This window comes from Montipora capricornis, chromosome 9 (assembly GCF_036669925.1).
Source record: "Montipora capricornis isolate CH-2021 chromosome 9, ASM3666992v2, whole genome shotgun sequence".
Taxonomy (NCBI): domain Eukaryota; kingdom Metazoa; phylum Cnidaria; class Anthozoa; order Scleractinia; family Acroporidae; genus Montipora; species Montipora capricornis.
The window spans coordinates 12,633,725-12,661,182 of record NC_090891.1 but is presented as its reverse complement, the minus strand read 5'-3'; the positions used below and the strand labels follow the sequence as shown (position 1 = coordinate 12,661,182).

The following is a 27,458-nucleotide window of genomic DNA, read 5'->3' as shown; positions in this document are numbered from 1 at the left end:
TCCTAAGAAGTGGATAATTTGGAACTTTCAGAGAACCGAACTTGCATAAAGTTCTTAGATCTTCTTGACAAAGCAAAGGTCAAAATCGAGCCCTCAGTAAAAAAAATCGATATGGCATCTAGATGTGTGATTGAGACTTGGCCTGGGTTTGACATTGTCTCCAAGCAACAGCTTGCGCATACTCAATGAATACTTTACACGATTTCTGCAGAGTCCTTTCTTTTTCGCCGAGTTAAGAAAGGCTCTACTGGCAGGGTGAGACCCTTCTTTAGTCCTTTAAGTTAAACCGGAAAAAGCCAGGATTCCGATGCTTGAGTAGGATCATCTCTGGATAACTGAATCAATTTCAGTTCTACCAGTATAGGAGGACAATTGTCATATAAACATAGTTTGATAGCGTCTCATGATTCTCCCATAGCTTAGTGATAGAGCATTCGAACTAGTAATCTGGAAGTCATAGGTTCGACTCCTCCAAAGGAGCGCTCCAATGTTTTTCCGAGTATCCCCAAGTCCTAGCTACCATGAGTCTCTTATAGCTCAGTGGTAGAGTATCCAAACTAGTAATCGGGAGGTTGTAAGTTCGACTCCCGCAAAGGAGCACTCGGATGTTTTTCTGAGTATCTCTGAGTCCTTCCTACCAGGAGTCTCTTATAGCTCTGTGGTAGAGTATCCGAACTAGTAATCAGGAAGTCGTAGGTTCGACTCCTGCAAAGGAGCTCTCGGATTCTTCCCAAGCATTCCGGAGTCACCACCATGCACCAAATAACAATTCATATACTTACAGTCTTCTAGGCAAATGCAACCGTGTCCTCACTGTTAAACCAAAATAGCAACTTGGAGACATAATTCCTTATGCTAGCTTTTCTTTTTTCAGTTTTTGGCGGGATAAATTGGATACGTTTGTCAGTGTTCCTTTGTGGTGTGTATTTTTGTACTTGCTAAGCTATCTTAGTGGTTAGTTTATCTCTCTACTTGAAACTCCTAAACTACTTGAAGGGAAACCTCGAGCTTGGTTTATGGTGCCTCAAAGGATTAGTTTAGCCGTTATTTGCAACAATTTTTTGATGATGTCCACTTTTCTTCCATGTTTTTTCAGCATTTCCACATAGAGTATTTTATCTTCTCTCCTTCCCTACACAATAATATTGACTCTCCGCCGCAAACAAAAAACAACATATTTTTAAAGAGCCTCTCGTGAAAAATAAACCTTCACTTTCTAGAATTCATTTCACACCATGTGTATGATGAACCAAAGATGTTGTTATATGTACATGAGAAACCAAAAACCACCTTATTCCAAAATGGCCGCCATTTTAATTTTCTTTTTTTTGATTGCAAATTGCCCCAGTTGGCCTCGTTCAAGATTAAACATTTTTTTGAATTTTACGTTTGAAAGCGGCGCCAAAAGGGCCAATTTGCAATCAAACAAAATAATACTAAAATGGGGGCCATTTCAGAATAAGGTGTGTAATCGTAATGAAGCCACTAGAACACCAGAGATTTTTACGATTATATAAATGACCGTTTACCCAATGAGCACTCACTGTCCACTAGATATGGATACCCATTCAATTTATTGCTTGGGGAGCAGAAGATCTTTCAGTAACTAAGTAAAAGTTCTCAGCTTACTCTGTCTGGTTGTTTTGCCATTTTTTACTATCACGAAAAAGGCTTGGAGTATAATCAGTTGAATTGCTTACTTGATGGAAAAATAATCATGATTGTGAAAAGTGTTACCATTGGCTGTGCAAAATTTACGCCTAACTTTCAATGGAGTCCTTCATTTTTCTCTATCTCTGATGCCAAAACAAATCAAACGGTGATTTTCGACGAATTTCCTTTACTTTCTGATGGCTCTAGATGTTTTGACCACTCCCTTGATTTTGCTGTTTTCTTTTTGGTATATAGTTGCGGTCGTTCTAGTATGTGCCGTGGTACTTATTTTGTCACAGATATCGAAACTGTTAAGATTCACCATGATTTTTCGGAATACACATATGCGCAAGCGATGATAGATAAATAAATCCGCCAGTCAAAAACCGCACCGAAAATTAGGAAACTTCAAGTGAAGCTATGATCCTTGCAGTTACGAATGCAATTTTAGCAACTGCGCAGACAAGCCTGAAAATTTCAGGACACTCCTTCAACGGGGTGACCTCGTGATGCCAGGAACATATGAACCCACAAATGACCGGCAACCATCAGTGGCTTCATAGCTCAGTTGGTTGGAGCGTCGCACTGGCATCGTGAGGTCACCGGTTCAAACCCTGTTGAAGTTCTGAATTTTTCAGGCTTCTCTATGCAATTTCTAAAAATTGCATTCGTAACTGCAAGGATCATAGGTTCACTTGATTTCATATATCATTCCGTTAATTAGGAAACTTGTCTTTCACTGGTTTCAGGAACCTTGACATGTCAGGCTATGTTATAAACGGAGATCAGCCGCGACCAATTTACAATTTGATTGCTGTTTCGGTAAGTAATTTGCAACATGACCTCAGAGTGATTATTATCAGCCAACATACCAGACACCAGAAGGGGTTTATTTACTAAATATTTGAAGTGTGGGTTATAGGCGAAATGCAGGCTGAAGTGATCCTTGCACTTATCTGGACAATTGTAGCAATTGTCTCTTTATAGACACACAAAAGATTCAGGTGGCTTCAACGGTATTCCAACCCAATAACCTCTGGGATGCCTGTGCCATGCTCTACCAACTGAGCTATGAAGCCAGCCACTGCGAGGATCACTTCAGTCTACATTTAGACTTAGCTGTGTTGTTTAAAGAAACACACTTTGATGGTCCAGTTCTTTGGTATTTGGAAACTGTTTGCCAAGTGGTTATGAGACAAAGTGACCACTTTCTTTTCCTTTAAATTTGCTTGTATTTAGTGTGTAATAATAGTACTTATGTAAATTTTTAGTTGCGAAAAGACAGTTAAGTACTAATTTATTGATTTGAATACCTCCATTCAAAACACTGCAACACTTTAGCCAGGTAATTTCATCAAAATCCATTTTGAAAATTCTCATTCTACATTGTAATAAGGTGTGGCATCAATGTAAATAAGGCCATAACTTTTCTCAAGAACGAATGAGATCAGTCCTACCTGAAGTATCTCCCACTCGGGTTTTTAAACCATTCATGAACCATCAAGCCAATCAAATAACCAAACTTGGTCATGTGATAAATGTTCAAACAAGTGATATATTATTGCATGTTCTTTGATCAACTCAAATAAGTTATCTTATTATCTTTTCTTTTTCTAGAACCATTATGGGGGCATGGGAGGAGGACATTGTAAGTTCGCTTCGCGATTCATTATTTAAAACGTTTTGCCATTTTACAATAAATTTACATTTAATAATTAAAGTTAAGATAAGAAATATTCCGAGGAAACCTAAAACAAACCAGGAGGCTTATACGAGGTTAGGTTTCCTCCCAAAACAGAAATAATTAAATAACACAAATATAGCGGAGCAAGACGTTCAGTTAGGTGTAGCACAGGAGTAGGAACGAAGACTAAGGAAGGAATTAATAGCTGTTGATTAAAAACTCTTTCAGCTTGTATTTAAAGGACAATAGAGTTGGGGTATTTTTAATTTCATAACTAAAGGTATTGAAAAATCTAGGGCCTTGAAAAGAGATACATTGTAGAAAACTGTCTTAATGTTAGTCCTGCAAAGAGGTAGCCGAAAAAAGGAAGCGTGTCTTGTGTTGTAACTATGAATACTATTATTAACAGAGAAAAAAGAGTCAAATTTAGGAGGGAGATTACCAGTACTAAAAGAGTACATAAATTTTCCTAGTTGTAACAAGTAGATACTGGTTATTTTCAGAAATTTAAATTCTTTAAAAATTGGATCTGTGCGAGCATCACAACTGGACCTGCTTACTATCCGTATCGCCCGATTTTGTAATATTGTTAACCTTTTCAGGTTACTTCTGTAAGTGGATCCCCAAACTAAATTACAATAATAAAGATACAGAAGAACCATAGAATTACATAAAGTATGTAACGAGGTTTTAGAAAGGAAATAACTTGATCTATAAATTTTGCCAATAGATTTAGATATTTTATGCGCAACAAACAATATATGGGACTTCCAGGAAAGACAATCATTGTTGATTTTTCGCAGTTATACTCCCTGCGGATTGAGTACTACTGCTACTTATAAGCCCCTTGGATTTCGGAGGCCCATATAGTCACTGTAAGTGACTCCCTGTGACCGGAGTGTGAAGCACGAAGGCTGTAAATTGAATTGGACAAAAAAGACAGGGGTCGGTAGTGTATTGTACACTGTAAGTCAGTACAGTGTAATTTCATCTCAGGGAAAATCAAACCATGAAGTGATGCTGTAGAATAGAGCCCTCAAAAATACCCACTTGGTTCTTTAGGGTCAGGGCGGAAAGTCACATAAATCCTCGATTTTACTACTTAGAGCCTTGCAATTGTGTTGTCATTGTTTTAAAGTGCCACTATGATCAAATTTTTACCTCTGGATTTTTTAGGCGTATCACAAAGAATTCTATGAAAGAATGAAAATGCCGTTTACCGTTTGCAAATACCTACATTAGTTCCGGAGATATTAAAGTTTGAAAAATGTGTAAAATATGCAAATGAGATGACTGATGATGTCATACACTCAACCCAATGTCTTCGCCAATTTGCAGCACAGACCATTGAAACTTGGTAGGCTAATAGTTCTACAGAAAACACACCTACGGCAATAAAACGTTGTGTTCCCAAGACAACTCACTCTTTTCCAGTCCCCACCCACTTGATTTCAATATGTAAGCGATTTTCAGCTTGAAAAACGTTAAACAAGGCCACAAACTCAAGATAACATATTTATATGCTTGTTGCATCATGTATGTATGCTAATATGCATATTTTAAAAAACTTGAATTTCTCTGGGACATGCAGGCTACTTATTTATGTAGTAAAATGGCTTCGATAGAAAAGATGTGATTTTCGTCATAGTGGCACTTTAAGCTGAATCTTATCATTCAAGAGATGTACTATACATTTTTTATTTGTAGGCAATGTCTGAATATCCTTATCATTTTCCCAGGTTGAGCTCGCTGATGCTTACCTAAAAAAAGGATAGCAGATATATTGAACATGTGTAAAACGTATTAAAGTCTCAAATTATTTGGTACTTTTGACACTCCGTCCCTTGGGCAATGGAATCTGGTCTTTTCCCTGCCTTAATTCTTCTCAGATATAAGCCCTTTCTATGTTTGAGTCCACCAGAAACCCGTAATCATGTTAAAAAACGCAAAGCTTACAAAACGGTATTTTACATTGATGGACTTGATTTTGTTACTTTGCAGACACAGCTTACGCCAAGAATTGCAAAGATGGGAGATGGTATTCATTTGACGACAGCTCCGTTTCTGCTGCAGATGAGGGGCAAATTGTTGTAAGTAGCGTTCTGTTTTTCAACACCGTGACTTGAGGAGCAGGGATGGCACAGTGGTGAGAGCACTGGCCTCACACCAATGTGGCCGGGTTCGATTCTGAGACTCGGCGTTATTTGTGGGTTGAGTTTGGTTCTGTACTCTGCTCCGAGAGCTTCTTCTCCGGATACTTAGGTTATCCCCTCCTCAAAAACCAACCTATGATTTGATATGAACAGACTTGACTGATTAGAGTGTAATGTGAAGTGCTTGTTTTCTACCCCGTATGAACCATGTGAGCGTTAGCCTTACTAATGGAAATGGGCCCAGGTATCCGTGGAATGCACAGACCATTAAGGACGTGCGCGCCCAAAATGTGCCCACGTACAGATTTTTTTTTAACTTGCCATGCAGAAAGGTAATGATCTACTTTTGCTAAAAAGGCAAAAAACATCGGGCAGAATGCCTATTGTTCTCGGGACATTTACTTCCAGTTCAACAAGGTTCGTAGATCTGTCATATCACGAGGTTCGTAGATCTGTCATATCACGAGGCAGTGTGCGGAGGCAGTGTGGTCCAGTGGTTAGAGCGTTGGGTTTGCATGCGGCTGCTCCGGGTTCAAACCCCGTGCTAACCTCTGGCTTGGATTTGTTTCCGGTTGTCCCGGATTCAACTCTACCACGCTTTGTAAATAGCCAACTGGTTGCCTCCCGCCAGTTGGGGTTCTTAATAATGTTTCTGTTAAGTTTGAATTGTTACTTTCACCTTGTTAACAGTGGAGTGCCTGTAAACTAGCTTGATAGCTAAGTGTACTTCCACTATAAACAAAGCATTTTTTTTTACGAGTTACGCTAAGAAAGAGCCTCAGTCATTGGTTGTCATGAACGCACAACGATATTCATTAATTTGATGAAGGTGGCAAACTAAACAATAAACTCAGGGCGCTATTGTTTCTGTTTTGTGTCGTCAAATCACACATAATTATGCGCATATTTTGCAACCAAACATGCTATAATCTGTTTTTTTTTTTATTTCGGGATTTTAATATCTACTTTATTTGATCGAAAGATAAAGCAAGCAAAACATGTCTGAATTGAATTACCCATAAAAACAGCCTGTGCAGGCTACAGTTCGGGCGGAAACCGTAGACTATCCGATGTTGTGCTTCGCTTCTGTATTTAAGAGCTTCTAACCCTCATAAAAATTAAAACGGCGGGTAAGTAAGATAACATTCCTTCCATACTTGATATGGAAAACAAACACTTTTTTCACAAGTGTACACTGTATCATCATAATAAAGTACTTAAGTTATTAAATCACAATACCTTGACCGCTGAATTGTTTCAATGATCCATGCATCCTGATCATTGTGGGGACATGAAACACCAATGCATGCATATAGGGGGTGATTATGGTTTCATGCAGGTAGCCAGCTCCACTTCCACCCATGCTTGTCATCAGTGTTGCCCAATTCTTTTCCTGTTGTCAGAAATCATTGTTAGATGTTGCAAAGTGTAATATTTCAGTTTAAGAACTTTCAGACAGTCTTATGATTGAATGTAGGTCATGCACAATAATTTATTAATAATGATGATGAATGTGAATAGAGGTGGCCACACCCAAAGACCTAACCTGCTCCAAGGGAAATTTCCAGTTTACTGTCACAAATTTGGCGTCCTTGTAATTAATAGTAATAATAATAAATAATGATAATAGTAAGAATAATAATGATAATTATATGGCTCCCACCTTTTCCTGAAGATCACTAATGTCCAGATCACTGGGTTGTAGTTTGTTGACCATGTCAAGCAGCTCACTGAAACCATAAAACAGATGAAAGGCAAGTATCAGTTAAGTACAAGGAAAGGTTACGTTTACACAAACGTTGGCCGTGTAGCACTTATATTTTAAACAGAATTAACTGAAGAGAGTGTAGTGTAACATGAAGTGCTAGATTTCTATCCCATATGAACCATGTGAGCGTTAGCCCTACTGATGGAACTGGGCCCACACAAGGACTGAGAAAAACTCTGACCAGAGTGGGAATTGAACCCACGACTTTCGGGTTAGATCTCCGCCACTCTACCGACTGAGCTACTAAGTCAGACGGGAGCAGGCCGTGGGAACTGAAGATGTTAAAGTCACGGCAATTAACATGTACAAGTACAAGGAAAGGTTACGTTTATACAAACGTTGGCCGTGTAGCACTTATATTTTAAACAGAATGAACTGAAGAGAGTGTAGTGTAACGTGAAGTGCTAGATTTCTATCCCATATGAACCAGGCCGTGGGAACTGAAGATGTTAACATCTTCAGTTCCCACAGCCTGCTCCCGTCTGACCTTGTAGCTCAGTCGGTAGAGTGGCGGAGATCTAACCTGAAGGTTGTGGGTTCAAATCCCACCCTGGTCAGAGTTTTTCTCTGTCCTTGTGTGGGCCCAGTTCCATCAGTATTTTATGAACTAGCATTGACATCAGTTCATTGTTTAATCATAACACTGTAAGCTTTAACGTACAGTCCATAGTTTCTTAACAGTTGGTACTCTTTCAGGAGGGAGGATCTTGCTAAATTGGTCTGGGAGCTTCTTCAAAATTATTCTCTTCTCACCCTCAAGGAGGGATGTCCATTCGTACTTTTTTTGTTTCTGCTGCTTTCTATACATTAAAGGAGACACCCAGTAACCTTATTGTTGTCAAGAGGGTGTCTAAATGAGTTTTCCTCTGCTGAGGTGTAGGCTTGCCCTTATTTTCAACCTATTAAGAAATGAATACAAGTCAAGAGTTGCTCTGGCTACTATAGTACATGTAGATGTTAAATTGATTTCCTGGATAAGATTGCTAAGTTAGTGGGGTAATGATGTTCACAGCTTTAAGAAAGTTCAAATGAAATTGTGTACTCTGCAAAACCTATTAAAATATTATTACACACTTCATCCCAGTCAATGACCTCTAGAATGAGGCCCTGCTCCAGTCGATCTGTGACTCTTAGCATTAAGTGGAGTTCATCCAAGACAACGTTCTCTGCGGGGATGTTAAAAAGAGGCTGATTCTGGCACCCAGGATCTTTAATCCAATGTGGCCCAAACTTTCTTTTCATTTCATCAGAGTTGTAGTGATCATGGTGAACGGACATGTTACACCTACAAACAAAATATATTTTATGCAATCAGCAAATTCTTTATAGAATATTCAGACAAGGAAAAAGCAAATTTAACTTGAGTACTTGTCCTTCTTGTGGATTAAACACCAGATGCAGGAATTATTAGATGTTGCTCCTTTCATGCCCATGGCCACAAGAAGGAACTATTTTAAAGAAAGAAAGGAAGAAGCATAATTATTTAAATGAAGCAAAACTACCATGAACTTAATTAACCCTTTCACTACTAAAGCGGCCAAAAGCGGCCGACCGGAAATGTGACATTTTTCCTAGAGCGGCCGAAAGCGGCTATATCAATAGACCTCAATTCTTTTCACCCTCCGGACTCTACGTAAAGGAGAATGTGCTCAAACACGTGGGCTATTGTTGTTTAAGATCTTGACCAATCACATTCAACACACTGCGCATAAATTTTCATTAAGAGGGAAGAGAGAGAGACGCTCAAAATTTCTACTTCGTCACACGCGAATGCTGTAATGGCGGAACCTGAACCTATAGGTCTCGATGAGTTTAGGGCGATTTTTGGTATTGATGCAGACAATGTTGACAATTCAGATGGTTCAGATATTGATTTTGAAGGGTTTTCAATCCAAAATAGTGATGAAGAAGTTTCTGATAGTGAGTTAGAGAGCAATGGAGATCATGAAATGGAAAGCGACCCGGAAAGCGAGAGCGAAGATGATGTGTGGTCTGAGCAACTTGAAGATTTTGTTGTCGAGGGTTTCAGTGGAACTCAACAGATAACAGTAAATATTCCAGAAGATGCACAAGCAAGTTTTTTCTTTGGTCTACTGCTTACTGATGAGCTGATCGATCGGATAGTGAATGAAACCAACAAATATGCACGTGCAAAACTTGTCAACAAACCCGAAGCGCTCGCGAAGTGGAAAGACACTAACAGAGTTGAAATGAAAGCGTTCTTCGGTTTAACACTCATGATGGGAATTAACAACCTACCCCAGCTTGCCCTCTACTGGTCCAACGATCCATTTATTGGAAATACTGGTATAAAGTCGGTCATGACAAAAAATCGTTTCGAAGAACTAGCACAGTATCTTCATTTCAACGATTCATCTGCCGAACCGAAGAGGGGAGACGCCAACTATGACCGGCTTTACAAAGTGCGGCCGGTTCTAAACAGCGTTCTTGAAAAGGCGAAAAGTATCTACGAACCTTCAAAATGTTTATCTGTGGATGAAGGAATGATAGCTTTTAAAGGTCGCCTTGCTTTCCGACAATATTTACCGGCAAAACCAACCAAGTATGGTATCAAAGTTTGGATGGCTGCCGATGCGAGCAACGGTTACGTTGTGAACTTTGATGTTTACCTTGGTTCCGAGGATGGAAAGCAGAGAATTCATGGTCTGGGATACGATATGGTAATGAAAATGGCTGAACCGTTTCTGAACAAAAATAGACATGTATTTTGTGACAATTTTTTTACCTCAACTCGTCTGTTTGAGCACTTGCACGACCAAAACACTTACGCGTGTGGGACTGTTCGACCAAACCGCAAAGACTTGCCTCCATGTTCCAAAAACAAATTGAAACAAGGAGAAGTTGAGCAGGCACAAAAGGGCACTCTTGTGTACACAAAATGGCACGACAAGAAAGATGTTTCTTTTCTTTCAACTAATGTTTCACCTATGGAAGCAGGTAGACAAGTTGAAAGAACTATGCGTGGTCAACGCACACACATTACAAAACCGAAGGTGGCTGATGTTTACACCGCCAACATGGGAGGTGTTGATCGTGCCGATCAACTTCGTTCATTTTACGCTTCTGGCTGGCAATCGTGCAAGTGGTACAAATATTTATTCTGGCTTGCTTTTAATTTGTCTGTGAGCAATGCCTTTGTGCTTGAAAACTTCTACCGTTCGTCACAAGGAAAGACAAAAAGAGCATTACTTCCATTCAAACGCCAACTTGCAGGACAACTTATCAATGGTTTCAGTCAAAGGGCCAATTCCAACTGGTCCAAGCCGTGCTGTTAGTCCAGCCGACCATGTCTCCGTTCGTGTAGAAGGAAGAAAGCGAACATGTATGCAGTGCAGTAAAATGAAACGCAAAACGCCGAAAGGTCACAGGGTCGAAACTAGCTACGAGTGCAAGATTTGCAAAGTTGCTCTTTGCCGCTCATCATGCCACAATGAATTTCATAGTGATTGAAATGCAAACTTATAAACTCAAATCAGGATTTAAGAAGCAAATTTTAACCCAATATGATCTTGCTGTTGATAAGTGTAAATAGAAAACAGGGTTCAACATATATTGTTATTTCTTGGCTTTAATTGGATATGTTACTGTTCGCAATATGGCGGTAAATTTGAAATTTTAAGAAAGTCGTGAATTCAGCAACAATATTTTTAAAATTTGTATATTGTGCTCAAATCAAGTATTTGATATAAGTAAACTCACGTTTCAACTTCAATTTTGTGTATTTTATTGTCTGACAAAATGTTCCAGTAACTACTGAGCATATATGTTTCATTTGGGAGTAAAAATGTCCATGATGGCCTCATTATGCTCCAGGAACAGCATGGGATTAGCCACCAAAGCCTTTAGTAGTGAAAGGGTTAATAATAATAATAATAATAATAATAATAATAATAATAATAATAATAACAATAGTACTAATACCATTAATAATAATTAACTTTCTTTATTGAGCTGGGTAGCACTCAATGTCTTGAGATAAATCTACATATGTCCCTTTAAAAGAGAAAAAAAACAACACGCAAACAAACGAATTTGACTCAACTAAGACAGTCTATGTACTCACTTTGTAATCACCTCCCAAATGAAAGTGAAGGTATCCTTGTCTCACCAACTGGTTCACAGCCTCACAAACATTTTTAAGGCCTTCCTTTAGAGTCTTGTAGTCCTCTGGGCCTTTGACGACTGCAATGGTGTGGTTACCTTTAAATAAGATAGAAAATAATGTTACAATAGAGAAAATAACAGTGGAGTCACTATTCGGTACTACCGTATGAACCGAACTGCTTAACAATACAAACAAATAAATTGTGAAATTATGTTGTGCAACATACATCTGTAACACGCTGTGGTAAAAGAGATTGATAATAGTTACCTTCGGAGGAGTTATTGATGTTGATTGTATGAAGCTGACCGTTCTCTTCACTCAACACAAGGGACTTGGGCAGCAGGCCATAGGTCTCCGCAAACCACAAAGCTTTTTTGGCTTTTTTCCTATGCAATGTAGAAATAATCATTATTATAATTGTCATTCTGAAAAACAATAATTTAAGTCGAATGATAGCAATGGTATTTCTTTAATCTATGTTTGCAACCATAGTTACAAGATTGTGTATAATGCAGGCATCATTAGTCCAATGATAGCTACATGTATGATTGTTATTTCTTAAGTTATGTTAACTTTGTATCCAAAGTTTTGAGTTTGTGTATGTTAAACAAACGTAGAAAAGCTATTTGCTTGTGAAGACCATTAGGAAAAATATAAATAAATCTTATCTGAAACGGGAAATAACCTTAATAGAAATCAAGACATGTTTAACTCACTGGATTTGCGACATGTGCCTCTGTTGTTGTTTTCCAGAGACTTCTGAGAATTTTTTGCCACTGTGCCCTTCTGCATGGACCTCTTTCATTGCTTCGTACATTTTCTCTGCTTGCTCCACTTGGGCATCTTGTAACTGGTAATTGTTGTGCTGCAGTTCGCTCTCCTTTTTACCCATTTCCATAACAATGTTGTATGGCGTTTTCGAAATCTCCTTGGGATGGAGAGCTATCTTGAGCCATGTTTCATCTTTCTTTCTTTTTCTCCTTTTCCCATTTCGTTCTTTGTTCAACTTGTCTACGAACGTTTTGTTTCGGGTATTCAACAAATTCGCGACGCGATCGAAGGCTGATTCCTCCAGTGTGTAACCAATTAAACGTAGGTTTGCTTGTAAGATCGCAAACAGTTTCTCTAAATTTCCTTTCAACTTCCTCCATTCCCACAATAGTTTCCCATTTATTTGCAGAGAGAAGTTCTTGTCGTCGCCATTAACATAAGGTGCCACCATATGCACGAGCAGAGGTTGGACCAGGGGTTCTACGAGCTCTCTCCTGGTCCAAATCATTTGCGATCGGGTGGTCATCCATTACTCATCACTTTCCTTACACAAACAGAAGCCGGCTGTGTTGTTCAGTATTCAAACGTCGCTGGTCGAAAGCCAGTTTGCATAAAATTATACTCCGTTTACAGATGACTGAATTTAGCTCAACAAAGGAGTTAAGCTTCGCATTGTTCTTTCATGGCAACCATTGTAATACAGTAAGACAAAGACTTGACTCTGAACTCGCACAAATTTTGAACCTCGAATTTTTAAGCGTTAAAGTCTAAAACTTTTTGTGCTTGAATTTAACGGAAAAAACGGTCAAAGTGAAGGAGAGATGTGCATCTTCGATAGTCCGTTGTTTTATGCAGAGATTGTCGCTTGTTTCTACCAAAAAAATCAGGCTGAATTTTTAATGTGGTCATAACCCATACTAGAAAAAGCAAGGAAGTGCAGTTTTGGAGGCAAAAAGTCTGGAACTTATTGGAGTTGGATTTTATTCGTTTTTGAATAACATTAAAGTTTAGTCCCTAAACTACAAGAATCCGCTGTTTTATCAGCAAAAAATGGCCTATAGGTATTTGAAAATAGCGATTTAAGTGCGTGAACTTAGCCAAATTCATTCCTTTTCTCTCTAATTGTTGCGCTTTTGTGGGGCGTTCATGCTTGAATGGCCCGCCAGGGGAGCTCATTATTATCCGTAAATGTCCGCTCATTCTGCCCGATGCAATGGGGGTCACCGTGGTCGTTTTTGAGATAAGGTGCATTTTTTAAGTTTCCGCTATTTTATGGCGATCTTAGCTTACAACTATCACAGAAACAATGGTCAACCTCAAGAATTGAGCGATTGTGATGTTTGTGTTGAATTCGCACATTTCTTGTCAAACTTTATAACACTTGAAAGAAAAGAAAACTAACAAAAACAAAAACCCAGTAGCCATCATTTGACTTAGATGCTTCAATGTTTCGCGAGTAAACACACCGGGGTAACTTGATCGAGGGGCTGCTGAATTCAATGTCACTTTCAATTTTGCGATTTACTTGTGTAGCCAAAAGTGCAATAACAACATTTAACGTAGCAAAAATCTCCCAAAATGTTTGTCGCTGATCGTAACTTTTTATATTCACGGTTTAAAATTAATGTTGTTTTCATGTCGTAAATTTTGTTGCTGATGGCAAAAATATTTTATTCTCGATCGACCATCCTGAAAACTTCCTTCTGCTCTTCCTAAAAACTGTGTATCAAAATTTATTTACTTTTGCATCAATATTTTTTTTGCATAAAGCAAGCTAACAAAATCTGTACCTTGCTTAGTTTGCATTTTTGAGTGTTTAAATAGACTTTTTGGTCCTATGCCTCTGTTACACAGTGGTATATTTTTAGGTCACCCATCCAGATACTATCCCCGCTGGGGAGGTATTAACTTCAGTGAACTTTTGTATTACAAATCTGTCAGACGCTCAGAGTGCACGCTTAAACTTGTGTTGAAAAGAAGATCTGAGGGAACTTGAAAATGAACAACATGTCAGCCTAGAAGCCAATGTTTCTCTATTCCCTTTTATTTTGTTCAATCTTTCTGGTTTAGTACTTTGCTTTCTTCTCAGGGGGCTATTTACGTAAGACTTGTACCATGGCACTACAATGATATACAATACCAAAACAATTTCATGTACTCTTAGAGCTACATGTTGAACTTGAATATCCTGGAAGACAAAACGCAGCTAGAGTTGACAATATGGAATAAAGCGCTGTGTTGCTGCACTACCACACGTAAGCAATGCGTGTCTATTTTTTCTAAAGATTACAGAAATTTCTTTGTTCTAACAAATGATTAATAGGCCAGTAGCCAGGTTTTTAACCTCAGAAAAAGATATGTTTCGTCGTATGAACGTGTGAGCCAAAGGGCCTCTGCTCGTATGACTTCTGGGTGGCCCCTTATATGGTCTTAATGACCCCCGACTTGAAAAAATTGTGTGGAACGCTGCAGTTTAATACCACCCAACTCAGTCCTTTCTGTGTTTGAGTATCAGGTACCACAGGCAACCCAGTGTACGCTTATAAAGCGTCTAGTTAGCTCAAGTTGCTTCTACAGAACATAAGTTGTAGTTTGAAATGTACTTTAGGTCAAAATGATATCAAGCTAGGTCAAAATATTTTGAACTAGGTTATTTTGTTTCAACCTAGGTCATTTTGTTTCAACCTAGGTTATTATGAACTGTCTAAAAAAGGGTTTCCCTTTTTTTTGGCGATGTAATTAAAAGAAATGGGGCCTGGATTTTTAGGGGGAATAAAAAAGAAAGCACCTTTCCGTTCTTCGTTCACTAACCATCTCTCCCTCTCCTTCCCCTCTACGGTCGTTGTTTACTACCAACAGACTGTGCCTCTTACCTTGAACTTTCACAACATTCCATGCTGCTCCAAGGATTCGAACCCTCGCACCATAGGACATCTGAGATTACGTCTCCTCTGTATTAACCGCTAAGTCATCGAATCAGCAACTGAAAGCGTCTAGATGTTTTTTCTACCAATGAGTTTAAGCTGTTTCCAAGCCTTCACGACAACTACCATTTCGCACATGCGTAAATGACATAAAGTGAGACTTAGAAAAATTTCAGATCATACACAGGTAAAAGGCCGAAGATAGAACTTTGTGAAGAAGATAAAGGGTCCATAGGCTAAATTTATCTGAAGTAGAATGAAAAACACTCTGAATCTCCAGTGCCACGAAAGCAAAAAATTGTTTGAAAGAGGTGGAGTCTTTATTCTGAAGAACAAATAGTCAAATATTGTGCGAATTAAGTTTTGTTACGTCGCTATGCAAAATACACCTGGTCCAGGAACAAGGGATCATTTCTAGTCATGATATAACAAACCGATTTTCGCCACAAACACAGCGTTCCCACAGTGAAAAGAAGATGGTGGCACAGGCAAATAGAACAACAAAAGATAACCTTTACAGTTTAACCAAAGAAAAGAACTCGTCTCTGAACCACTGGTGTCATCATCTTGGAGAAACCACTTGTAAAAAAACACATAACCATTCACAGAACAATTGGCAAAATGCTGTATGAAGTGGTTTTTGGAATCGCTCGTAGAAAAGAAATTAAAAAGCCACAAATGAGTGGACAAGTCACAGCTACATCACATGCAGAGCAGGAAAATGGTGAATAATTTGAAAAAGTGGCAGGATGAGCTTGACATTAAAGGAGAGCGGTGTCTGACACTTGCCAAATGCAGACCGCGGACTACAGACTAACCCTGGATCACGGTTATTGAAAGCTAACCGCTCAAAAATGGGTCCTGAGACTTAAATACTGTTTATCAGCACTGTTTGAAATGGGTGTTCAACTTAATACGCTATTTGCAGGCAGCCATCAGTCTGTCTTTTGCAGTTATCATGCACCAGAAAGGGAAGAAGAAAAAGAAGAAGTTCGAACTTCTGGATTATGTGGCGCTGAAAATTAATAAAATGGAAAAGGAAACGCCCCGTCATCCAAATGTGCTACTTGCTCAAATTGGAGAACTTGAAGGGGACTGTCCCAAAATAATCACAAAATTTGGATTTATCACTACAAGTAGACTGAGCAAAATTGAAAAAAAGTAACAAATATTTTATTTCATAATTCAAAAGATATAACACTTACAAGAGCCTACAAAATGGCTTCTAATCAATAGATTATTAAACCCTTTTTACTGACTTTTCAAATTTTTGTTTTTACTTGCCTTTGATTAATAAGAATTCAAAGTAAGCAAAAGATAGAGGAAATAACTAAGCAAATTAAAAATCAACAGTACATCATGTATGTGTTTCAGCTCTTCTATTCCTTGGACAATAATTCAATATTGTTGCCCTCGGCCATCCTTAGGAGATTCATCAATGAAAAATGTCCTAAAAAGCTCTGAGAAAGAAAAGTACAATCGGTTATCATGCATTGTATGCCTAACCTCAATCTTAATGCTAACCATGTAAAATCAGTGCCTAGACTTAAAAACCATTGGAGTTTTATAAAATACTCATGAAAATCTAAGCTGCACTAAGTTCATCCCCTTTCCTCTATGACCAATTTACTAACCAATATATTACATGTACTTACTAATAATTGATGGGTTTTTGCTGATGTTTCCTACTATCAATTTCAACCTAGCTTAAAATAAAATGACCTAGTTTGGTTGCAAATTAATCTAAGGAACAAAATGACCTGTAACACATACACCATCATAAAATAATATACCACACCCACGTTTGCTTGATAAAATTCTAAAATTAAACGAGACTTACCTTAAGTCGATGTTTGATTGGAATACTATCTCATCGCCAGTCAGGAACGGAGGAGTTACATGAGAAGCATGCGCATGCTAGCCAGTCAATCTTGAAAAAACCCCGAGCGTGAGCAGAGGGCGAGGAACGAAGGAGTTTGGGTGGGACATACCCTACAAAGGGAGGGCATGTAACTCCTCCGTTCCTGACTGGCGACGAGATAGAATTCCAATCAAACATCGACTTAAGGTAAGTCTCGTTTAATTTTAGAATTCTACCTCGTCACCAGTCCTAGTCACTGCGGAGCTACATGAGACTTGAAAGAGCTGATCACGCGAGGTAACCGCAGCAGTGCCTAGACTTAAAAACCATTGGAGTTTTATAAAATACTCATGAAAATCTAAGCTGCAGTAAGTTCATCCCCTTTCCTCTATGACCAATTTACTAACCAATATATTACATGTACTTACTAATAATTGATGGGTTTTTGCTGATGTTTCCTACTATCAATTTCAACCTAGCTTAAAATAAAATGACCTAGTTTGGTTGCAAATTAATCTAAGGAACAAAATGACCTGTAACACATACACCATCATAAAATAATATACCACACCCACGTTTGCTTGATAAAATTCTAAAATTAAACGAGACTTACCTTAAGTCGATGTTTGATTGGAATACTATCTCGTCGCCAGTCAGGAACGGAGGAGTTACATGAGAAGCATGCGCATGCTAGCCAGTCAATCTTGAAAAAACCCCGAGCGTGAGCAGAGGGCGAGGAACGAAGGAGTTTGGGTGGGACATACCCTACAAAGGGAGGGCATGTAACTCCTCCGTTCCTGACTGGCGACGAGATAGAATTCCAATCAAACATCGACTTAAGGTAAGTCTCGTTTAATTTTAGAATTCTACCTCGTCACCAGTCCTAGTCACTGCGGAACTACATGAGACTTGAAAGAGCTGATCACGCGAGGTAACCGCAGCAATAAGGAACACAGAGGGAGATAAACCCAACATATATAGTAGTTTAATATCATAGTAAGTACAACGTAACTATCAAATGATCTGCCACCAAAAACCGCAACCCAATGTTGCGTGACAGCACAATGATAGCGAGCAATAATACACTGAATATAATAATAAGAGAAAATTCTTCCTATTCGGAAATGTTCTGGAAATGGCTTAGAATGCTGGCTACAAAGTTCACATCAATTGGTTTGTGGTAATGCTTGGCAAAGGTTTGGGCATTGGTCCAACCTCCTGCTTTGAGGATTTCTGCTAGAGTTAGGCCAGTCAGGGCACTGTACGAGGTAGAGGCTGGTCTAGCGCTGTTGCCGGAGAATGTTCCTGTGTCAATTCCTGAGTCCTTTAGAACACTTTTGGCCCATTTCCCTACGGTGGAGTTGGAGACTGGCTTGTGCGGCTTTGCATAGCTGATAAGCAGCTGGGTATCGTGCGTCGCTCGAATTGATTTTGTACAGGCTATGTATTGCTTCAAGTGGGACACTACGCAAATCGACTCATCTCTCGGGTATGCCAGTAGTTCTATGGGTGCGAGGTGCTTCCGGCACCGGGTGGTTTTGAGTGTGTCGCCAATAGTAAACACGATCTTCCCTGGAAGTTCTTGCATAAGGGCGGTATCCAGCTTCGTGATGGTCTGACATCACTGGCCCGTTAATAAACAAAGGAGCATAGTTGTCTTCTTAGTGAGGGACTTCAGGTCTAACTGTGTTGGGGGTCCCAAGGATCTGAGGTGTTGAAGGACTATGCTGACGTCCCAGATGGAGCTATATCTTGGCAAAGAAGGCTTAAGTTCAAAAACGCCTTTTAGGAACCGAGCCATTAGTGGATGTGCAGATGACAGAAGACAGTGCAGATCGAGCAGTGTTTATTGCACTGTAACCTAAACCAGAGGTGAACAAGGTTGCCAGAAAATCAATGCCATTCTTCCCACTAGCGTCGAATCGATTGATTCCCTGTGACTGGCAGAACAGTTCCCGTATGCCAGGAAGCCATTATGATGTCCTTGGCCTTTGTAGAGGTGCCGTGACCTGTTAGGGTTTGCCTGATAAGAGACAAACCAGGAGGGAGAGTTGCTTGTGTAGTGGGTGGGTCACATTGGGACGGCTTGGGAGGTGCAGGAGATATTTGTCTGCCCGGAGGTGTACATTCTCGCAAATTGCCATTTTCATCGCCAGAGGGAACCATGCTTGCGTGGGCCAATTGGGCAACACACATACCCCCGTCGCTTTGTCGTCCCTGATTTTCTTTAAAACAGCTGGAATCACGCTGAAAGGAGAAAAGGCGTAGAAATTTAGAGAGGACCAATCAAGGGAAAAAGCGTCAATGGCGACTGCACCTGGGTCAGGCCTGTATACAACATATCAGGTGAACTGCACGTTCAGCCTCGAAGCGAAAAGATAATTTCCGGGGGGAAATTCAACTGCGTTAAGGCGCGTGAAAGGGAGTTCTTAGTAAGCATCCACTCGGTATCCGTTTTATTTTGGCGCGATTCTAGATCAGCCAGCTGGTTGGATTTCCCTGCTATGTGAGCTGCACTAATCCAAATGTTACGTGAGGGACACCATAACCACAATTGTTTAGATAGCGTGTTCAAAATATCTGAATGACATGTTCCCATATGATTTATCACAGCTACAGCGGTAGTATTGTGTATCATCAATCGGATGTGTGTATTGTGAAGGGAGTGACAAAAAGCCTGTAACCCGAGAAAAACTGCCAAAAGTTCAAGATAATTGATGTGATTTCTAGCCTCCTGTGCGGCCCATAGGCCGCCAGTGGAGCGAGTTCCGAACACTGCTCCCCAGCCGTCCATAGAGGCGTCTGTAGTGAGCGTGTGATTTGGACCTTCCTGTGTTAAGACATTATAGGAATCGATCACGTTATTCGCCCACCATTTAAGTTCCTCGACAGCCTGGGGCGAGAGCGTGACTTCTTGATCAAAATTCCACTGACTGGCATGTAAGGCACTTAATTTGTCGCGTTCAAGGGACCGATAGTACAAGGGCCCATAGCAAACCGTGGGAAAACATGACACTATCTTTCCAATTACGCGTGCGAAGTCCCTGATAGTAGGGGAGGGGTCGGCAAGCAAGATGTTACAGGCTGTTTGTAGGCCAGTAGCTTTTTCTGGGGTCAACCTTATTGTCATCTCGACAGAGTTCAGTATGAAACCCGAAAATTCGAGCCGTTGCGAAGGGATGAAGGTGGATTTTGCAGGGTGCGCGACAAACCCCAAGGAATCAACCACTCGGACCGAATCAATAACATTGCCTACACACTCTTGGTATGTTTTCCCCTGTAATACATGTCATCAAGATATGTGCTTGACACATGGCCTCTTAGGTGAAGGGTAGAAAGAGCAGGTTTCAGAAGTTTAGTAAATTTCCTAGGGGCACAGGAAAGGCCATTAGGCAAACAAGTGAACTGGAAAAGTGTACCCCGCCACATAAAGCGGAGATATTTCCTGTCCGAAGGTCTTATCGACACAGAATAATAGGCATCCTTAAGGTCGATGGAGGCCATGTAACAATCTTTTTCAATGAGCTTGATGACGGTGTTTAGGGTGTCCATCTTAAAATGCATTTTGTTGGTGTATAGATTGAGTTTCTTTAGGTTTAGTATCATCCGATAGCTACCATCTTTTTTGTTTCTCAGAAAGATGTCGGAAATTATCTCTCCGTGGCTATGCCCAGTAGGCTCGATGACACGTTTGGAGAATAGTTTTGCTATTTCCAAATCTATTACCTGTGCATCAAAATCTGATCTGACAGATTGGGAAAGGTAGTGTTGACAAGGAGGGCTATCGAATTCTATTTCCATGCCAGAAACAGTAGATAAAATCTCTTTATCGGATGTCAGCCGACTCCAGGCGTCAGAGGAATGCGAAACACATCCGGCCCGAAAATTGTCGCAACGAGCTTGGAGATAACCACGAAGAGCAAAAGTAATGAAGCTGGGAAAATCACTCACCGATAATTTGATTTGCTCGAGGGAGCGCATTATTTCTTCCCTGCAGGGTTGCCGCTCTTCTGATAGGGTACTTTCTTGCGACTGTTCGGTCGCGTGCCCTTCCCCAAAAAAGGCGGTCTTGAGTGGGAGCCGCTCTTGTTGTGGTTTTCCCTCTTTGCGGACCATGAGTCACGGCGATATCCACGGCTGTGGCCATTAGAGGAACCGACCGTGTTTCCAATGCGATGGGTTTCTTTCACATCGTGTACTTGTTTGGCGAGGTCCTCCCCAAAGAGAAACTTTGCAGAGGCCTTCGTCTCCGAGGGGCAGAGGGCATGGAACTCAGGCTTTAAGGTGGGTTTCACTTGTTCCCGCCGCAAAAGAGATATCTCACTTGCGGCATGCCCTAGCAAGGCCACAATATCGATACCGCTCGTAAGCAGTTCCTTTTTGGAAGGACCGCTTAAATCAGTAATGCGGAGCAATTTATCGGCATTCGTTAGGGTTGCAAACGTTGCCTTCTGGAAAGCCTGTTGCAAATTGGCGAGCCGAAGGTCGGCTTTCTTCCTGAAGGAGTTTAGTGACTGCCAAATTTCTGAATTGACACGAGTCACTGTTATATCCACGCAGTTTTCCGGGTGGTCATATTTGGTCAAGAAGCTCGACATTTTTTCCTGTTCAAGCTTCTTGCCCCAACGTTTGTTGGCCATTTCGGCCAACTGTTTGTTGATGGGAGGACCCTTATGGCAGTCAACTCCTTAAGAATTTCATCGTGGTCTTCGGCGCCTTCATTATTGTCGTTTTTTGTGGGAGCTCCCCCCACTTACGCCATCGAGCAAATTCTGAACCTCTTCTTCTGAGGCGGTAATGCTTATCGCGTCAGAGTCCTTGCTAAATTTCATGCAAGGGCCGTCGGCTTCTTCATCCGAAGAGAAGCTTTCGCTGCCGCGTTGTCGTTTGCGTTCAGGCTCGTTTGTGCCCGTTGGGTCGTGTGAGCCAGCTTCCCGCGCTTTGCGAGAACATTCCCGGGTGGGGATGCTTTGGCATAATTGCCCCAGAAAAGTTGACATTCTGTCCATGTGGGCGTTGAGCTGGTCCACGGCTTTTTCAAGTTTGTTTGTGGTGCCCGTTGGGTCAGTAGTTGTTGCGCCCAGTGGGCTCTCAACAGAAGGTGCGCTCGTTGACTGTTCTTCCATTGTGCTTGGCATAATACAGTAATCTGAATGCGAGAAATGGTTAGCAATTTATAATAACGCGAAAGAAAAAAGGGGCTTCCGCGAAGCTTACCTCTGGTTATCTGGAGAATAGAAGGTAAACACAAAAGAAAGCGAGTGCAGTGAGGGAAAAACCCGTGGAGTGACTAAAACCCGTGGCGATCGACTAGAAAGCACTGATGCAATTGACTAGCTAGCATGCGCATGCTTCCCATGTAGCTCCGCAGTGACTACGACTGGTGACGAGGTACAATTTCTCTTTTATTGTACTGGCGTTAATAATATACTTCACGATTTGTATTGTAAACACTAACCAGCTGTGTGCAGCAAAAATATTTGCAGTGGCTATTCGTGCAGAGCCCGTACACTGACCAAAATTTGCTCTTCACACGGGAGTCTTCTTAGAGTGATTATTACGGGTTCAATAACAGTCGGAAAGTCTTACCTTGTCTTTAATTCTTTTATATACAGTTCATCAAACAGCGGCATTTGTGCCTTTTTAATTTCATGACATAACTCCTTCGTTCGATGTCACCAGCCGTCTGACCTACCTTGTGTTTCTCGCATATAAGTCTAAGCACCCATTTCAAATAGCGCTGATAAACAGTATTTAAGACTAGGCATCCATTTAAAGTTTTTAGCTTTGAAAAACTGTGTGACTATGTCGTTCATAATCATTTTATGAAGACTCCCGTATGAATAGCAAATATAGGTCGGTGTTCGTACGGGTCCCGTACGAGTAGCCACTGATTTGAGGTTGATACGTACAGGGTTCATACAGGTCATGGAAAATCTGGAAAATCATGGAATTGAAGTATTTCAGTTTCCAGGCCTGGAAAGTCATGGAAAGTCATGAAAATTATAGTTATGTGTGGTACGTAAATTATTGCAGTAGTGGAAGCAAGGACAAAATAAAATGCAGGCGAGTTATGTCAGAAAATACTCCAAAAACAAGGACGATTTTGACAATTTTCGAAACTGGCAGCTAAAGTGTAGGTCATGGAAAACTGGAAAAAGTCATGGAAAGTCATGGAATTGAAAATTCTTAAGATTACGAACCCTGTACGTATACGTGACAAAAACTTGACACAGACTGATCAATCGCCGAAAATGTTTGTTTCTCATGGATAAACGCTTCACTTGCTTTCTTGCATCACAAAATCTTTTCTTGTCCGAAAATTGTTAAGTGTCAATCCGGACCTGAACTTTCTTCTAATCCTCGAGATGTTAGACAGAAGACTTGCAAACGTCCATATTGTGTGATTTAAAAGACATAGTATCCTCAACAACAACAACACCGAGATTGGAAGCAGCTTTAACAGGAACAACTTCGACATCCCCAGCACGTAAATAAAGATAGACCGGCATAAATAATAGCTGGCCTAGTTGTTCAGGAGGTGGATAACGCTATCCACCGGATAAATCGCTATCCGGCGGATAGCGCTATCCATCATTTGAACAAATGGGGCCTGGAATGAATAATCAGTAATGCGGTTTTATCGTGATTATCTTTCAATTCATTGAAAACCATCCACTTCTAAATATTGTTACTACAGGCCTCGAGCTTTTGTTTTCTTTTTTTTTTATGTACGTAGATATCTTTGGAGGAATGGCTGCAAATAATCCTTGTTGTTATGTACCTAGACTTTCACTCAACAAAACGAGCACTGTGATTGGTTGATTCTTGATCACGTGCCCCTGATCAAATGAATTTTATCCCGACCGTGATACAATGCGGCAGTTGTTGCCCGCTACGGATGTTTTGCTGCGATTCTTGAAGGAAAAGTCTAAATATAGAACAAAGCACGTGATGCCTGGTTCCTTGAGAAAAGAATAGTTTTGTTTTCCTCCCAAGTCACACATGTTTCCCTCGACTTTGTCTCGGGAAAACAAAACAAACTGTTTCTATCAAACTGGTCTATCAAGCAGGCCTTATACATGTACGTTGATACAGTTTCGCATGAAATTTCGTCCCTGCGGTTGTAGGTCCTTGAAACCTTAAGGAGTCCTTGCAGAATAGTTGCAGTTTACTATATGTACCCGGAAAAATAGTATTATAGTGTCTGATGATGTAATAACCCTCGTGTACAGACTGTTGACTAACGCGTGATCGTGAGCACCATTTATTGAATTTCTTTTAAACATTTGACTGGGAATAGACTTTTAAACTCTCATGTCAAGCTTTCACTACGTGCTTGTTTCTTCTTGCTTCATTTCAGTCCAAGGCAGCTTATGTTCTTTTTTACGAGCGACAAGAGATCAAAAACGAGGAGACTATGGAAGAGAAAGATGCAGGGACCAATTGCACTGATCACGATGTGGATATGCTGGCTGTATGATGACCGACGACGCTCATCACGCAAGAAGGTCTTTCACTTGATTGGGATGTAAGAGGCTTCGAGCACTTGCACAGTCGATAATTATATTTTACATTTAAAAGAACTTTGAATGAATCTCTGCGCTTTGACTTAGAGAAGAAATGTTGAAATAATTTTAAGAGCATTAGAAAACGGAAGTTAGTCAGTGAACTTGGTCGTATGATTATGAACCTAGGTACAGTAACTGACTTGGATTAATATTTGCGAAGTTAGAACAAAGAGAAACAATGTTAATGTCACGAATGATAAGAAAAGCCTGAGGTGTCCGTTTAAAGAATTTAAATTGCTTTGGACTTTAAAGGGAAGACCTTAGACACCAATGACCAGAGCCAAGGTTGCTGACCAACGGTTTTCGTTAAAACAATGGTTTGCTGGGGGTGCTCAGTCTTGCGGGCTCAGAAAACCTGGTTGTGGTCATTGTTATTTAAGGTTTTTCACTTTAAAGAGTTCATACATTAAAGCATTTGTAACATGGCGATTTTGTTGCCTGTATCCTTTAAACAGATGTTGTTGTAATGAAAGACAGAAATTGAAATAAACTGTAGCGATTTTTCTGGAAACTATCGCTTTTCTCTTAAGTCACGTTTCAATGATTTTCATACCAATCCTTGTATTCTTGAACAGACTTGAGTGTAATGTGAAGTGCTAGGTTTCTACCCCATATAAACCATGTGAGCGTTAGAGTCATGTAGCAGCTCTCGTAACGTATAACGTGATTGGTTCGCTACCCAAGCCAAAAACAAAAGACTAAACAATTGAAACAAGGACTTACACTTAAAAAACAATAGAAGCTGCTTACAATACCAAACAATAGCAGGTTACGAGAGCTGCTACACTACTGGAGCGTTAGCCCTACAAATGGAAATGGGTACCACACAAGGACAGAGAAAAACTCTGACCAGGGTGGGAATTGAACACACGACCTTCGGGTTAGATCAACGCTGCTCTACCGACTGAGCTACAAGGTCAGACGGGAGCAGGCCGTGGGAACTGAAGATGTTGAATCACGGCAATGAACCGCTATTCAATTTTTCCCCTAAGATTTGAAAGTCCGAAAATTCTCATCGTTGTTTATTTATTCTCGCTGTTTCTACCTTTACAGTAACTTTAATGGACTGGGATTGGTGGTCAAACGTGGCGGTCCACTTTTTCTCCTAAGGAATAAATCTTCCTAAATAGAATCCTCAAAAGGGCCCCAAAGAATCTTTTAAAGCTCAAAATGACATGTAGTAATCGCTGTCGGCAACAAAGTGAACTGAGTAGCGCATCAAGCGAGAACCCTTCTCCTGCTGCGAAACGACCACAAGGAGATAGAGAAGCAGCTTCCCTTCCCCGACCCAACAAAGAAAGGTCGGTAGAGCAATGGACTAAAACTCGCAGTGATATGTGGAAAATGCTATTGGACATCAAGTCAGATCTGAGCAAGATACTTACCGAAAATCTGGCCCTGCGTAAAGATGTGGAAGAACTGAAGTCTGCAGTACATTTCAACGATTCGAGACATGGCTGCTTTAAAGACAGCAGTCGAGCAAATCACTGCTGCAGTAAAGAAGTACGAGGAGGACTTAGGGCAGCACAAAAGTATTCACGACCTTGAACTGAATCAAGACTCTTTGGAATAGTACAGTAGAAAATATACCGTTGAGATTCATGGTTTCCCTGAACAACAGGATGAAAATTTAAAAGATGTCATCAGTGCTATTGCGGGTAAATTAAATGTCAATATACAGCCAAGATATCGACATTGTGCATGGTCTTTACAGAACGCCTCCTACTGTAAAGCCAATCATTGTACGTTTCTCCTCGTACACCAAGAAACAAACTACGTGGCGTTGACCTCAGCATACCTTGTACATTAACCTCATTGACCTCAGCATACCTTGTACATTAACTAGAACCTCACATCGAGAAGGAAGGAACTCCAAGCAGACTCTCAGGTTAAAGAAGGATAAATCCTACCATCGTGTCTGGACCATGGACGGAAAATTTTTTCATCGTTTATCCGAAGGTACTAAAAGGCCGTTTACACGACAGAAAAATTTGGGTCCAGACCCGTCAAAAAGGCGGTACGGACTCATAACTTTTTTAAAGAAACACTGGAGTTTCTGCAGGGCCATAGGCGCCTATGGCCCTGTGGAAACTCCAGTGTTTCTTTACAAAAGTTATGGGTCCGTACCGCTTTTTTGACGGGTCCATACCCAAATGTTTCTGTCGTGTAAACGGCCTTTAAGTCCATCAACATTCACGAAGTGGCCGATGTAGATAAGTTTAAATAACTGATGAATAACCTGCTTTTCAGTAGGTTTTTCTCGCCTCATGTTACTAAGGTGAGTTTTTACTTAATTTCCTTATTGTCGTTCTGTTTGTTCGTTTGTTTTAACCTCCTTCTTAGCTGGGCCCTTAGAGCTTCTATGGGATAGACCTATAATTCGTTCCATCAGTCATCGCTCCTCCTCCGCCTGCTGAGATCAGTTTTACCACTCGTTTTCCAGGTCGATTATGGTCTTTTTCAATCAGCTTATTTTGTCCCTTTTGTTGTAAGGTAATTCACTGATTCCTCTAACGCCAATTTCTGGCTTATTTTTTGCTTAGCTTTCTCAACACGGCAACTGAATTCTGCACGTAAGCGAAACAGCTCTCTGAAAGTTGTTTTGGTATCTATGCTAATTTTCCTCAACTGCTATTGACACCTAGTATACAAGTGGAACAGCATATGTTGTTACCTTTTATTCTTTAAATTTCAGTGACAATGAAATTAAAGTAATTTCGCTAAATGTGCGGGGCTTAGGGAATAGCACGAAAAGAAGAGAAGTTTTCAACTGGCTTCCTGCCAAAAAAATGTCAATTTACATGTTACAAGAAGTTCATTGTTCTGTTAAAAGGTGATGTTACACGAGCCGATTTTTAACGCCGATTTTTAATCCATGTTACACGAGACAGCTTTTAACGCAACTTTGTTGCGGCAACGGTATGTTACACAAGACGATTTTAACGCA

General features: G+C 40.4%; 2 protein-coding genes across 8 annotated transcripts in view; both read left to right on the top strand.

The window, feature by feature from the left end:
- LOC138017033 (ubiquitin carboxyl-terminal hydrolase 15-like) overlaps nucleotides 1-25,022 on the top strand; it is a 167,775-nt gene extending 142,753 nt beyond the window's left edge. For 4 of the 7 annotated variants that reach the window (XM_068864243.1, XM_068864242.1, XM_068864246.1 and 1 more), the window contains 5 exons: nucleotides 875-919; nucleotides 2,403-2,475; nucleotides 3,271-3,301; nucleotides 5,339-5,427; nucleotides 24,304-25,022. In XM_068864243.1, the coding sequence (XP_068720344.1) occupies nucleotides 875-919; nucleotides 2,403-2,475; nucleotides 3,271-3,301; nucleotides 5,339-5,427; nucleotides 24,304-24,423 (358 nt within the window). In that variant the 3' untranslated portion in view covers nucleotides 24,424-25,022. Of the gene's footprint in view, nucleotides 1-874; nucleotides 920-2,402; nucleotides 2,476-3,270; nucleotides 3,302-5,338; nucleotides 5,428-14,319; nucleotides 14,411-24,303 lie in introns of all 7 variants that reach the window. The other 3 variants (XM_068864241.1, XM_068864240.1, XM_068864244.1) reach the window with 1 other exon arrangement.
- Nucleotides 8,900-10,706, top strand: LOC138017035 (piggyBac transposable element-derived protein 4-like). Its single transcript, XM_068864247.1, has one exon. It carries the CDS (start codon nucleotides 9,037-9,039, stop codon nucleotides 10,552-10,554), a length of 1,518 nt encoding a protein of 505 aa, XP_068720348.1. The 5' UTR covers nucleotides 8,900-9,036; the 3' UTR covers nucleotides 10,555-10,706.
- Nucleotides 25,023-27,458: the final 2,436 nt, after the last annotated feature.

Bases quoted from the DNA above. Each gene is read 5' to 3' on its own strand.
- LOC138017035 (XM_068864247.1), top strand. From the start codon at position 9,037: ATGGCGGAACCTGAACCTATAGGTCTCGATGAGTTTAGGGCGATTTTT.